Source organism: Furipterus horrens, unplaced genomic scaffold (genome assembly GCF_987537825.1).
Source record: "Furipterus horrens unplaced genomic scaffold, mFurHor1.1.pri manual_scaffold_9, whole genome shotgun sequence".
Taxonomy (NCBI): domain Eukaryota; kingdom Metazoa; phylum Chordata; class Mammalia; order Chiroptera; family Furipteridae; genus Furipterus; species Furipterus horrens.
This window is the reverse complement of record NW_028327179.1, coordinates 72,167,406-72,182,539: the sequence shown is the minus strand read 5'-3', so window position 1 is coordinate 72,182,539 and position 15,134 is coordinate 72,167,406. Positions and strand designations below refer to the sequence as shown.

General features: G+C 34.8%; 1 protein-coding gene across 1 annotated transcript in view; it reads right to left on the bottom strand.

Moving 5' to 3' along the window:
• CFTR (CF transmembrane conductance regulator) overlaps nt 1-15,134 on the bottom strand; it is a 265,793-nt gene that overhangs the window by 175,784 nt on the left and 74,875 nt on the right. The window contains exons 5-9 of the mRNA XM_090287405.1: nt 13,534-13,623; nt 12,491-12,654; nt 11,034-11,159; nt 7,547-7,793; nt 4,524-4,616 (exon numbers count right to left, since the gene is read on the bottom strand). Of these exons, the coding sequence (XP_090143531.1) occupies nt 4,524-4,616; nt 7,547-7,793; nt 11,034-11,159; nt 12,491-12,654; nt 13,534-13,623 (720 nt within the window). The remainder of the gene's footprint in view (nt 1-4,523; nt 4,617-7,546; nt 7,794-11,033; nt 11,160-12,490; nt 12,655-13,533; nt 13,624-15,134) is intronic.

Here is a 15,134-nt window from a genome sequence, read left to right as displayed (position 1 = left end):
TTCACCCAGCCCAACTCTCCTTCCCTCTAGCCACCACCTCACAGTTGTCTGTGTCTATGGGTCATGCGTGTATGTTCTTTGGTTAATTCCTTCCCTTCTTTCACCCAGTCCTCCCTCTCCCTTCCCTTCTGACAATTCTCACTCTGTTTCATGTATCCATGCCTATATTTTAATTTTGTTTGTCAGTTTATTTTGTTCATTAGATTCCACGTATAAGTGAGATTACATGGTATTTGTCTTTCACTGACTAGCTTATTTCACTTGGCATAGTAGTCTCCAGGTTGCTCCATGCTGTGGCACAAAGCAAGATAAGGGGGCTGATTGGCTTGACAATGAGAATTGACTTCATAAATTCATTTATCTTCTATAAATTGAATACACTGAAAGTTCAGCTCCCAAGTTTTGACAAATATCCACTTAACATACATACAATAAACCAGAATTACATCTTTTGCCACTACTTATGTTGAAAAATTTATAAGTCATCTTAAAAATGTGTCAGAGGAATACAGACCGCTGCCCTGACCAATGTGGCTCAGTTGGTTGGGCATCATACTGCATAGTAAAAGTTCGCCAGTTCAGTTCTTGGTCAAGACACATGACTGGGTTGCGGAGTTGGTCCCTGGTTGGGGCACATATGAAAGGCAATAGATCCATGTTTCTCTCTCACACTGATGTTCTCTCCCTCTCTTTCTCTCTCCCTTTCCCTCTCCATAAATCAATTAATTAACTAATTAATTAATTGAAGACCGCTGATTTGAGTTCTTATGATACAGATAATAAAAGTAGAGCTTTTAAGAAGTAGGCAATTAGCCCTGACCAGTGTGGCTCAGTTGCTTGGGCATCTCCCCACAGAGTAAAGGGCTGCTGTTCAATTCCGGGCACACTGCTTGCATTGTAGGCCCAGTCCCCGGTTAGGCACATGTGAGAGGCAATCAATTGATTTTTCCCTTACACATTGATGTTTTTCTCCCTCTCTTTTTCCATCCTTTTCCCTCTCTTTAAAAATAATAGAATAAAAAAAATTTTAAGTAGGCAATTAAAAGTGTTTAAAAATAAGAAAAAGACATTTGTTATTTCACTATTCATTTAATTATCAAATACATTAAACTTAGTGAACCCCATCTCTGTATTAAAGATGGCTTCAAGAATCCCACATGGGAAAATAACATATGAATAAATATTCATATTACAATATGCTTAGTGTTACAACTGAAAATCATACCAAGACCTATGGGAGTACAGTAAAGAGAGCAACTGACTCAGCCTGGAACTTGACCAAGTAAAGGATATACACACTAGGCTATAAAGAATATAAGTGGGATCTCACAAGACAAGGAATAGTATATGTGTTCTAGGAAGACGGATCTGCGTGCACAATAATTTAGGCTTAAAAGAACAAACTATGTCTCAGGAATGATATACATGGCAAGATAACAAATGTTGTGCATGTTATGGAGGGCAGTACAAGCTATTAAGAAGATTGTGTGTGCCATGCTTAGGAGAACTTTTATCCATTATGATAAAAGGACCAATGGCAGGTTATTGTTGATAATAACATTGATTGCTGATTACAGAAGTACGATACTAATTTCAGAAAATTTGAGAAACACAGAAAAGCAGAAAAGAAGAAAAAAAATTACCTATAGCACTACCACTGAGAAAACCATCTTTAACATTTCAACTGATATCCCTCTACTCTTACGTATAATATAAATGTATATAATATATAAAATCATATATATAATTTTTACATTTAATTTATACATTAATAAAAATTATATGTAAAGTTTATGAACTGCTTATCTGACTTACAGTAAATGATAAATATTTTCATATACCATTAAAGTCTTTTAAATATGTTTTAGTTGCAGGATAGTATCCAAGAATATGGATAAACTATATATATGTACTTTGCTATAAATGTGGAGCACATGGTTTTTTTTCTACTATAAATTTTGAAAGTGGAATTTCCAAAGGGTAATTAGCATCTTGTCATCAACTGGGCCTGGGTGAGGTCACCCACAGAAAGCATGAAACGCTAGAAGGAGACAGGTAGAAACCCAGTGGCCCATCACTATTGAAATGGCCGGCAGAGAAGACTAGAATTCATGGTTTGAGGATAAAATAATGTGGAAAGAGTGGTTCACTAAAGTTTAGGGATGAATTCAAAGAGAAAAGAACAGTTCTAATAAATTAATGAGGGCAGAATCCAGACTACAGTGTGGAGACATCCATGAAATATGAGAAGTAAGAACAAGCTTGAGAGCAAAGGGGAGGTAACTGATAAATCTTAGAGAATGAGACTGGGTGGGAAAAAGTCAGAAAAATATTTTGGCTTGAAAATATTTAAATATGAGAAGGTGTAATTTGAAAAGAGATGTGGGAGCTTGAAGAGAGAGAATAATCACTGGCCTGTGTTCTGAGAAGATGGAACAAGGAAGCCTACATCTTTCTTCAGACAAGAAGAACAAAGGGCGAAATTCCAAGGGTGAAAGGGAAGTTGGAAGCATTCATACACGATGATGCCTTATATTTTCTCTATGTATTGTAGAAGGCAAGGCTATGTGATGGGCATAAGCAGATTTTAGGAGAGATGGTGGGATGGTTCAGGAAAGTAATAAAAATCAGGGATATCTTTTAGGGAAATGGTAAGTAAAATTAACCAGAGACAAAAAGATTTCTCAAGAAGGTTTATAGACCCAGCTGAGACTGAGACATTAATTGTTATAAAGTAGAAAATTGACTAGAATATATGATTTTTCCAGATAGCATCTTCTTCACCAAAGCTGATGAAGTGAATGTTTTTAAAAAAAGGCTTCATCACACAGGAAGGGTAATTGAGAGTGCTGCTGGAAGAAGAACTGAAATGGTTGGTCTTGGAATAAGCAGAGGTTAAACCAGGAGGAGTTCAAAAGACAGAATTAGAGACTAGAAATCTTGATGAAATTGCATGGCAGTAAAGATGGGATTAAGAGACTGAGTGAGTGGAAGCGTTAGGAAATTCTAGACTGAAAAAGAGATTTCAAAGTGTGATACAACTGCCAAAGTGCTCACAAAGCTCAGGATATGACTATGAGAGGAAGCTTCCGAAGAAGTCACTGTAAAATTTAAGTTCTAAGGATAGTATCAGAAGGACGGCTCATGTGAATGTTGAAGTCTCACACATGAAAGCAGAGTTTTAACAAGCACCATTATCCTTAGTAAATACCATCAGGGAGTGTCTGGATTTTGCTAGGTGACAGTCAAAAAACTGAAAGGTGGAGATACAGACAGACAGGAGTCAACCGTCAATGGCTCAGTGGAAGGACTGTAGATTGTGGTTTTTGTGTCCAAAATCTGGCCTCAGCTCTTGCCAGGCGTGAGCTGAGATAGGTCCCCTAACATTTATAAGCTTCCCTTTCCTTGTCAGTGAAATGGAAATATTAATATCACTTCTTAGGTCATAGAAATGTTATGAGAATTAAATGAGACAACATATATGAAGTGCTTCTTTTAGTGCCTGGCACATATGGGGCTTAAGCATAGTATCTATATCACTAAACAGAAGGAGAGTGATAAGGAGGACTTTTCCACCAGAATAGGAAAATAATTGTCTGAAAATAGTTGTGAAAACATCAAATTTATTTTTTCTTCATACCTAAAATAAAAAAAGTGAAATCAATCTGATCTACACACTTTTCCACAAACAATTTTGCTATTCAGGTAAAAAATTATTCTCTTACATTTATCTTAATACTTGAAGTAAAGTGAAGACCTGGTGATCAAGTTACTTATATAAATAAAACAAGTTTAATATATTGTGTAATATGGAGAAATAGGGCATTGGTTTCATAACTCCTGCCTTTACTCAGCAGATATCAGTGAGAAGGAAAGAGGAACACAACAGGATTTCTCAATGATCACATATTACTTCTTAAGAGGCTAAAAATTATTGATAATATATTTCTGACTTTGAGAAATATGAATATTTTTAATAGTGAATGAAAATAAGTAAAATCACAGAAAACCATACATTGATAGGCCTCTCATATATCTTTATGTTAACTGGTATATGTAAAGCACTTGGACTAAAACTTGAGATTAGGTATGGTAGCATTTATTGAGGAACTATTATGTGCACTGAACACTTTACACAAATTTGCAAGGTAAATATTAATATACTCATTTTACAGATGGAGAACCAGAGGCTCCCCAAAGTTCAATAACTCAATCTAGATTACATAGAGAGTAATCAGCAGGACTGGGATTCAAATTCAGCTCTACCTGGATTCAAAACCAATGAGCTTGGTATTACTTCCTAACATGTTATGTGAGCTGAGTTATATGATTTAGAAAACAAATGAAGAGGCTTCTATACTATATTTAATATTCCTGGGCCTTTACTTCTTAATCTATAAAATAGGTAGATTGGTTAACATTCCAGCTCTACCAATTCCAACATCATTCTCATTTCCATTAGTATGAAAACCAGATTCACCAAAGAATATACAGAACAAACAATTTTTTTAAAAAATTCTGACCTCATCCCAGAAGGCTGTTACATTCTCCATCACTACTTCTGTAGTTGTTAAATTATATTCCAACGTCTTATACTCTTGCTTTTGTAAGAAATCCTGTTTATCAAAAGAGAGCAAAAACATAATGGAGAACCAGAAAAGCAAGCACTAATACATTATTACATATATTTCATACTGTAATGGTACTATATCTTGTATTTAGACTTTATGAATTATGGTAGAAATTATTTCTTAATAAAACAATTAAAAATAATTTCTAAAGTAAATTTGCCAAGCACTAGGAGTCATCATAATAGAAATGCACCCTTTCGACCTGTGATATTACATAAATTTGGTTTACACATTAAATTTTAACATACTTCCTCATACTATACATGTTAACCTTAGTGAAGAATTTATAAAGCACCTCTGCATTAGGCAGCAATTTGTCTCAGTTAGGACAGAGACAAAACTAGTATCTTTATCTTTATAGCACACCCTCCGCCTTTATTAGAGACATCATTAGCATCACTCCTCTGGGTTAAGTGAAGGTGTGCAGATCTGATATAGCTAATTTTAAGGTATCAAACCCTGATTCTAAAAGTTCCATTAGAAACTCCAATTCACAGTGCTCTGAGGGAAGATGGGAGCACAAAGAAGAATTAAGTCCATGCATCCTGAAGCTTTTCTCACAGGAGGTAATAAGAAAAACCTGGTCCTTGCCTCACTTTTCCTCTTTCTTCTCTACTCTTTTCTCTCTTGCTACCTCTATTTTGGTTTCTCTCTTTTTCTCTAATGTGTTTTCAAGATGTTTCTCTATCTCTGCATTCCTGTTCAGTCACTCTCTCTGTCTCTATGACACTCTCATTTTCTCATTTCTGATCTGCATGTCTGTTCTCTCTCTCTCTCTCTCTCTCACACACACACACACACACACACACACACATACACACACACACACAGCTGTGATGGGATAAGATCGTCCATGACCTTCTATGGTTTTGAGCTACACTCATCAATTTGTCCAAATTGCAGATCTCAAACTCACATAAAATGAGGGGGACCCAAAAAACCCTGGAATTATCTTCTGGAGGATAGTCCCCTTGTAGTACAGGCTCCCCTTGCTAGGTGAGTATTCTAGGAATCCATACGTATCAGTGTATCAGCTGGCATTGTTGTGAGAGGCTGCATTCGGCTTCAGTTAATTTTCTCTGAAGGCTCACCACATTTGCCAATTTCATGATGGTTGATTTATGAGCACATCTGCTTACATGGTACTGAGTGTCCAGCAGTCTTTTAGCAAAAAATGGCATGACCCCATGCCCCACTCTCCCTATTCACCCCATCTCACTCCAAATGATGTTTTTTTGTTTCCCCAGATTAAAAAAGTCCTCAGAGGGAAGTATTTTGCCGATGTTGAAGAGGTGAAATGAAAGACAACAGAAGCACTAAAAGGCATCAAATTCGATTAATTCAAAAACTGTTTTGAGCAGTGGAAAAAATATCTCAATAGGTGTATTGCATCAGATGGAGAGTACTTTGAAGATGACTGAAGTTTAAACATGTAAGAATAAATACACAATCTTTTATAAATAAATTCCAAGGATTTTTGGATCCCCCTTTATATTTTTAAAATGATAAAATTAAGATTATGATAAATGGGAGAGGGTAGGCCCTCTCTAATGGAGGAGCTGTAACAGCTTGTAAGGGAAGAGGACCATGTTTACTATATATTGTAATCCTTCAAAAAAGGTTGAACATATAATTTATTGCATATGTGACATTTCCCAATTTTTAAATGCTGGCAGCTAATTAAAATTTTTTTTAATGTAAAGGTGAAATAAAACAGGTTTGAGGCCAAAATTAGGTCCACTGGCCACCATCTGCAAACTATGGCCTAGATTATATAATGACAGAACCACAGTGATTTATTTTCTGGGTTAAATACTCAAATAGTATTTTAACCCCTGGCCAGGTGGCGCAGTTGAATGGAATGCTGGCCCATGCACCAAGAGGCTGCAGGTTCGATCCCCAGTCAGGGCACATGCCTGGATTGTGGTTTGAGCTCCAGCCAGGGTGCATACAGGAGGCAACCCATCAATATTTCTCTCTCACATCAATGTTTCTCTCTCTCCCTTCCTCTCTCTCTAAAATCAATAAAACTTATCATTGGGTGAGAATTTTAAAAAATAGTATTTTAAAAGTATAACAAAACGCTCTGATCTACATATTAGTATAAAAATTATAAGCACTGCCTTGGCTAGTGTGGCTCAGTTGGAGCATCATTCCATAAACCAAAGGTCATTGTTTGATTCCTGGTCAGGGCACAACCCTAGGTGCAGGTTTGGGCCCCAGCCAGGGTGCATACTCAAGGCAATAGATGAATGTTTTTCTCTCAGATAGGTGTTTCCCTCCTCTTGCTCTCCCATCCTTCCCCTGTCTCTAAAACTAATAAGCATGTCTTCACGTGAGGATTAAAACAAGTTATAAGCATATACAAGTTAATAGTAGTGATTCAATTAGCTTTGTATAAACTGAGTCTCATCACTTGAGGACTTTAGAACTTCTCTGCAGACTTAGCAGCTACCTCAGCATTGCTGGTATTTTAAGGGGATTAATGTGACATAAAATACCATTCTTGTCCATCATACTGTCTAGGAAAATACTTGGAAAAATTTAAGGTGAATATTCCTAGTGTTAGCTAGAAAGTTTTTAACTTCCTGGTGAATCTACCACCATCTTTGTGTACATTTTCCAAGTTCATTAGAACTGATCTATTGATTGATTAGTTGAAGAAAATTGTCCACAATACAGAAACAATATTTTCTTCAATTTCTTTGACTTAGGACAATCTCACAGGCTTTCATTTTATTTCATGAGGCTTTCATTACTAGGACTGGAGAGACCACATATAGATGTCAAGAGAGGAGTTCCTGAGCATCAAACAGGCCCAAGATCAAGAATTTATCTCTAAACAGTTTACCTACTAGCAAAGCTCTAAATTGTTCTAAAATCATTGTATACAATGCCCACTTATGGTACATTACCTGTATTTTGTTTATTGCTCCAATAGAGTCATACCATGTTTGTACAGCCCAGGGAAATTGCCGAGTAACTGCCATGCGCAAAACGATGCAGAATGAGATGGTTGTGAATATTTTTCGAAGGATGATCCCTTTGTTCAATGCATAGGGAAGCACAGAAAACATCACTACAAAGAACCCTGAGGAGAAGAAGGCTGAGCTATTCAAGTATCGCACATAGGCTGCCTTCTGGGTCAGTTTCAGTTCTGTTCTATAAAAAGAAAAAGATTTGGGATGCTTATTTACTTTTTAAACATGAGGCATCTTGGAATGTAAAACCTGAACATAGACTCTCAAGGCTTTGTGACCTTGGGCAAGTTACTTAACCTCTCTGGGCCTCAGTTACCTTATCTGAAAGAAGAATAGAAATGAATGTATCACTGTCTTACCCATAATACCTGTGAATACTATTTTAAACTATAATTAATAAGCTAAATTATTATTACATTATTTATATAGCTTTATCACTTCATTATTAATTATTAAGATTAGTCAGACTTTGATAATATTTTGTTTGTTGGTTGGCATGTTAAGCAATTAAGTGTGGAAATGAGGACAATTCTGCAAGATTTATATTTTTAAAAAGGCTATACTGTGATTTCCTAAGAGCTTCTTAGCACTTTAGAAATTCCACCTTGGTTTTGGGGAACACTGAAAATAATATACAAGCTACAGAGAATTGATTCTCAAATGTTAGCATAAGTAAAGATCACCCAAGAAATTTTTTAAAATGCAGAGTCTCTGGCCCAGCTCTCAGAGATACTGAGTTTGCAGTAGGCTTCAAGAAAAAAGAAAAAGAAAATAAAGAACCCAAATGATTCTGTGGGGTGTGGTTCTTGAAAAACTACAAGTGAGATACTGAATTCTCCTTGTCTTTCTCATTTTAATGTAATTATTTGCAATTATGTTATACTTCCAATCTTTTAGTCCATATTTCAAATGAGAACCGTTTTCTTTTTAACACAGATGATAAGTTTAAATGCTCCAAAAGGCAGAAAACAGGGAGTGCAGAAGCTGGTGAGAACAGAACACAATGCTGCCTTCAACCTCTGTCTCATTCTTCCTGGACCCTAAAAACTTGAATCACTATGATTCTTCTATTCAGCTCTTGTAAAGGAAAGATCAGTGGTGACATGGATAAGTTTAGGGTCCTGATGGGAAGGAGCAATAGGTGTGCCTGGCATTTGAGTGCTACTTCCACACACTTGTATAACTCATAAAGGTTCCCATTCTTAATAGATAGAATTCAGAGGAAATCTTTTAAGTTTTAAAAAATGTAACATTGAGCACTCTGATGAAGAAAATGGAGTTCAGTGTGCCCATCCTCAACTGTGATTTACTGTCTAATGCTTACTTGTATTAATTATTTAGCATTGAAGACAGATTATGATTTTGGAACATCACTATAGTTTGATTGCCGGTTGTATCAGGTATAGCTATACCATCTTAAGCAAGTTGTTTTTCCCTCAGAAGGAAAACATAACATCATCCTTGTGAAATTGTTGTCAAGATAAATGACATTACAGCAGAGGACCTGGCATTTGAACCTTACTGAGTTGTCTTCAATCTTCATCAGAAAAAAAATATTGGCTACACTGATATTAATAAATGCTAGAAAACACTATTTACAAAAAAAGTTAATAAATCTGTCAGAATTTTTGTTGAAATGTACTAGAGACTATTGAGGGAAATGAAGAAGTGATACTACAGGGAAAGCTTAATGGGTTCAAGAATATTTATAAAAACCACCAAGAAAGCAGTACGCTCCATAGTAAAGTCACTAACATTTTATAAGTCATAAAAGTATTTTATCAGTTTCTTATAAAAAATTGTAAATGACTTTATTACCAAGGAACAATAATCAGGGACCTTTACATAGCCTTTTGCCAAGTTTAACAGTGGCCCAAGCCAAGGTAACCACCCTTTGAAGTGCATCCCTCCAATCTCTTCCAGAACTTTGTATTTGCTCTTTTGAATAGAAGTAATTTTTGCTTTCCCATATTTACGTCAGCACTTTACGGCCTTTTCAGGTAACAATTTCATGCCAGGTTAAGGAACTGGGTTATACAAGTTACATAACCAAACATATGCTATTAGAATTGTTCAAACAGAAATACAGAGTAGGAAGAATGAATTTCTTCTTTCTGAGGAACAGAGAAAAAAAAGTCAAGAAAAGTCAGCAAGCAGAATGACCTGACCACGAGTTCACCGTAAGGCCTGAGAAAACTCTTCATCACTCTTGCTATGTCTGTGTTTATAGCCTTATGAGTGACCAAGGGGACAAGTGTGATGGAAAACACTTGCTAATGAGAAAAACAACTTTAATAAAACAAGTCCCTGAGATCTTTAAGGATGTTTCTGGAAAGAAAATAAAATTCCTTTCCTGGATTTGTCTTGAAAGGCATAATAAAAACAGGTGAGCAATAATGTTTGGGAAATAAATATCCTTTTACTCTTTCTATTTACATGGCAAAGGACTTAACATTTTAGCATTCCTTTTGTTGTTCCAATCACACACCTGCGGCTCAGTTACCATTACCATCTACTGGAATCAGCAGCCTGTATTCCTAATAACACATAGTCACATTATCCAAAAGGGTGCTCTTCTTTTTAGTTCATTTTCCCCTGTGAAACTGTCCTGTGATATCCATCCTAAAATACTTGCCCTCTAACAGTATATCTATCCCCATTGAGTGTCCTAGAATCTTTTTTGAATGCACTTTGCAGAAAATGGAACTTGACTAAAGACAAATGGTCTCATGACTACCCTAATTTACATTTTATCCAAAATTATCTCAGTAATCTCATCTTAGTCTGCACTGTATTTTTTTGCTGGATATAATATTTACTAATCAGTGAAAAAAAGGTTATCAGAGGTGAAACAAGATGAGAGATAAGTGCCAAGTACTGATTCTACCTCAGAAGGTGATTTTCATTACCTGAACTGAAATCTCAAGTAAAGAGTTTATAGAATTAGAATTTATAGATATTACCATGTAGGAAGAACAAATATATTTTAACCAAATGAAGTTTTCTTTTCATTATTCATGAGCCATAATGCATATATTTAGTATATATATAATAGACAATCATTTATTTGGTTCAGAATTGTATACTTACCTCTCTAGCAGTTCTATTTAAAGTTTCAATCAACCTTTAGCATTGAGACCATTATTTTAGTCAAATAAGTATATTAGACAGCTATAAACATATATAGAAGATTCTTTCATACAGTATAAAAATACATTTCTAATGAAAAATAACACACTAGACAAACTGTAAAAATACAGTCCATGAAAATGATTGTATGCAAATGTGAATATTGAGATAACTCAATATAAGTGTTTGATTGTCAAAAACTTCAAATATGAGCTGGAAATCCACTGTGACTCATTTTTGAAATGTTAAACATTAACTGACTAATGACATTAAAACTATCTAAATGACTTACTGTCTTAGATTTTCAATCATTTTTTCCATTGCTTCCTCCCAGCAGTGTGCCTTAACAGATTGGATATTTTCAATAACTTCTGAGGTGATCACAAGTCTTTCATTGATTTTCCCAGCTCTCTGATCTCTGTAAATCAATCAATCAATTGATCAATTTCACAGTTAGTAAAAACAAGTCAAATTATCCACTAAAAACTGCTCAAGCTTTTAAGAAGCAACACTTCTTTTATTAAAAAGATGAACATTTTATTATCAAATATGTGGTAATAAAAATAATAGCTACCACTTAATAAATGCCTCTTATGTGCCAAACATTATACTAGATACATTCCATACAAATGGCAGTTTAGGAGTGGTGGTTATCTCTATTTTAAAGATGAAAAACCAGCCCTGGCCAGGTAGTTCAGTTGGTTAGAACATCGTCGCAATACACCAAGGTTGTGGATTCGATTCCCAGTCAGGGCACATACAAGAATCAACCAATGAATGCATAAATAAGTGGAACAACAAATCAATGCTTCTCCCTCTCTCTCTTCTTCCCTTCCTCTCTCTCTAAAATCAATAAATATTTCTTAAAATAGATGAAAAATCAGAGACTCGGTGAGGAAAAATTGCTTATTTGGGTCACATAACTAACTAGTAAGCCTACACTTTGGGATTCAAGCCAAGAGCTATCTGACTCCAAAATTTGTATAATTTTTATCATGCTCTAGCTGAAAAACTCTAGATGTCCTCTAATTAAGCAATGACTGACATCACTGAATCATTCTGTAATAAAAAGTAACTAAGGCTCTGGTGTGATGATCTATGAACCAGGGTAGTAAAAGCTTATACAGTCTATCTAAAATCTGTGCATCCCCTTCCACTCACATCAATGTTTTATCCATTGTACTTAAATCTTATGATATACAAAAATGGACTGGGTGGTAACATATTTATAAGGAAATTCTACAAACTGACAAGTAAAAAAGTGTCCCATTGACATAGGAATTATTATTTGCATCATTAAAATAATTCCTTGATTGTGGGTTCACCACCCAAAATCAAGTCTCCTTACATCACCATTCATCTTCCCTTTACCCTCTTCTACCTTCCCCTTCCTCCCTTTCCCTCTAGCAATCAACATACTGTTATCTGTGTTTATGAGGCTTTTTTTTTTTGGTGTGTGTGCTTAATCCCCCTTCACCTTTTTTACTCAGCCCCCAAACACTCTCCCCTCTGACAGCTGTCAGTCTGTTCTCTGAACCTCTGAGTCTGTTTCTCTTTGTTTAATTTGTTCATGAGAGTCCACATACAAGTAAAAGATGTGGTGAAAATAAATAACTAAATAATAAATAAAAACTCCTTTTTGGTAGGAATTAGATAACAGTTCGGTGCAGAGCAGTCCTGGTTCTATTTGCATGGGCTTTTTGAAAACCTAATTTAAAACACTTTCAAGCTATGTAAATAGAGTGCTACCTGTACTTCATCATCATTCTCCCTAACCCAGCTTGAAAAAGGGCGAGGACTATGAGCACAGCAAGTCCACAGAAGGCAGATGCCTGTAACAATTCCCAGAGCAGCCCCATCAGAAGTGTCACTTGTAAAGGAGCGATCCACACAAAATGTGCCAATGCAAGTCCCTGGAAAATAAAATCACATTGAAAACTGGTGATATTTTATCCGCCACCTACTCAAAAAACAAACAGACAAGCATAGATGAATGAATTGAGCACAGTGAACTTACACAACCAAACACTTCATGATTCTGAGTACACTAAAATCTAGGCGTTCATTACATAAAACGCAGCAATGTGCTCAAACCTTCTACACATAGACTAGAATTTTCCACGGAACAAATTTCAAGTTACTGCATTTTTATTGTATTTTTTTCCCCAGTGGAATTGAGATTGGATCTCTTAAGTGTCAAATGAAAAAATTTATCTTAATTAACTTGCTTCTATTTGGATAAAGTAAAGAGCTATGAAGAACAAAAGACTGTCCAGAGCCCAGTCTCCACAAAGGCACAACTCTGTCTGACAATATCTTCAGAATAAAAGCATGCTCAATTCAACAATAATTTATTTAGCACCTGCTGAGGGTTCAATACTATGTTAAACGCTGAAAATGCAAAGATAAATAAAATATGCTATCTGTCCTCAAGGTCCTTGCATTTATTTATGACACAAGATAGTATTGACAAAAAATTGCTTAGAGTATCATATTCAACTGAAGCAAATAAGTGATTTAAAGTATTAAAAGAAAACAAGATCTGAAAAGGATTGGATTTTGAAAAACCTCATCATGTACCCAGTAAGGTGATGTGCATTTGAGTTGTGTGGTTCCATGAGACCCCAAAATAGCACTTCATTACACCACTTACCTTTCTCAGTTTTCAAAAATAAGGAAGATAAGGATGTGTTCTACTTAACCACTTATTACCGTTATCTAATCCAAGAAAACCTTCAGGTTGTACAAGTTATAATAACATTGCACAAAAGATTAAATCAGTAGGTTCATACTTCATCAAATTTGTTCAGGTTGTTGGAAAGCAGACTAACAAGTTGTCCAATACTGATTTTATCTAGAACACGGCTTGACAGCTTTAAAGTCTAAAAGGAAAAATGGGAAGTTAGATGATGTTGATAAACAGAAGACAAATATATCCATAAGTAACATAATAACAGACCTGAGGAATTAGTTAACTATGCATGTATTTTTAAGAAAAGATCATGAAAATTATTTTATGCTCATTTGGCTTTGTATCTCCTCAGATCTATAAATATTACTCTTCACAACAAATATTATACTGGCATGCCACTAGTTATTTTATTTTTCAGCATCTAGAGAATAATATTTTTTTATTATTTATACTCCAAAATGGGAATGATATTGTACTTAAATATTTATGTATACAGTATAGAGGATTTGATTCATTTTTATAAAACATGGAACCAAAGGTAGTTTGAAATTAAAACCTTGGTCTTAGATTTTGAATGTAGTCCTATAGTAACTCTATTATATAAAATTACTGTTAAAGTAAAAGTATAGTATAAATAATTAAATAATAATTTTGTGAAAGATTATATTACTAATATAAAATCCTTAAATTTTACAAAGAAATATACATTCATATACACAAAATAGAATTTTTAGTAGATAAATTAGTTATAATTATAAAAGATCACAATCATACTTTATCAGCAAAATTTAGTAAGAATGATTTGCCATTAGATGGCTTTGATCTGAGAGTACCCATCTAATATTTTTTTCAATGGAATCCCTATATGTACTGAGCACTTAGTAGATTAAATCATTATATTAAGGCTTCATGGATTATTATTAAGTTTTTTAAAACATAACTAAATATGCTATGATAAATGAGTTAAAGGAAGTAGAATATAATAGGTGGTTAAGAGAAAGTTCATGTATCTGGTCATAAAACCTGGAAAGATTTTTTTTAAAGATGCAGAATTAAAGATGAATGTGGATTAATGAATAGTGTTTAGATAAGCACAGATGAAGAAGGAATCAAGGTCTTTAATTTCAAAACATTATTAGAGCAATATGAGAGGGAAAATCCATTGAGCTGGATCGCACATGACCTAGTAACAGACTCAGTCTCAAGTGACTGAGTTCTCCACAAGGCTCCATGTTAAGCACAATAAACACTCAATGAATATTTCTTCATTTTAGTTACCTTTATCTTTCTGAAATTCAGAGGTATAGCTTAATTTAGTTTGTACTTAGATTCATTACTTAAAATATAATTTGAATGAGTCATAGTTGCAGATTTTGGATGAAACCAAAATGGTGCCCTATTACAAAATTTAGAATATCATAGAAAGAATCAGTGTTTGCCTGCCACATGGATGAAACTGGTCAGCTAAGGTACTGGTTTACTTTAGGGATCAAAACAAAGCCATGTGGAGATGCAATTGCATTCTTTGGTGATGATGTCAATGAAGGCCAACAAGTGCAGCAAGAGAGATAAAGCAAACTAGGTAATAACAGATATTCAACAATAAAAAAGGATAGAAACAACAGCTTCTAATGTTTCATGAATGCATTTTGGATATGAAAGCATACGGAAATTGCTGTTTTTGTGCTAAATGTTATACAT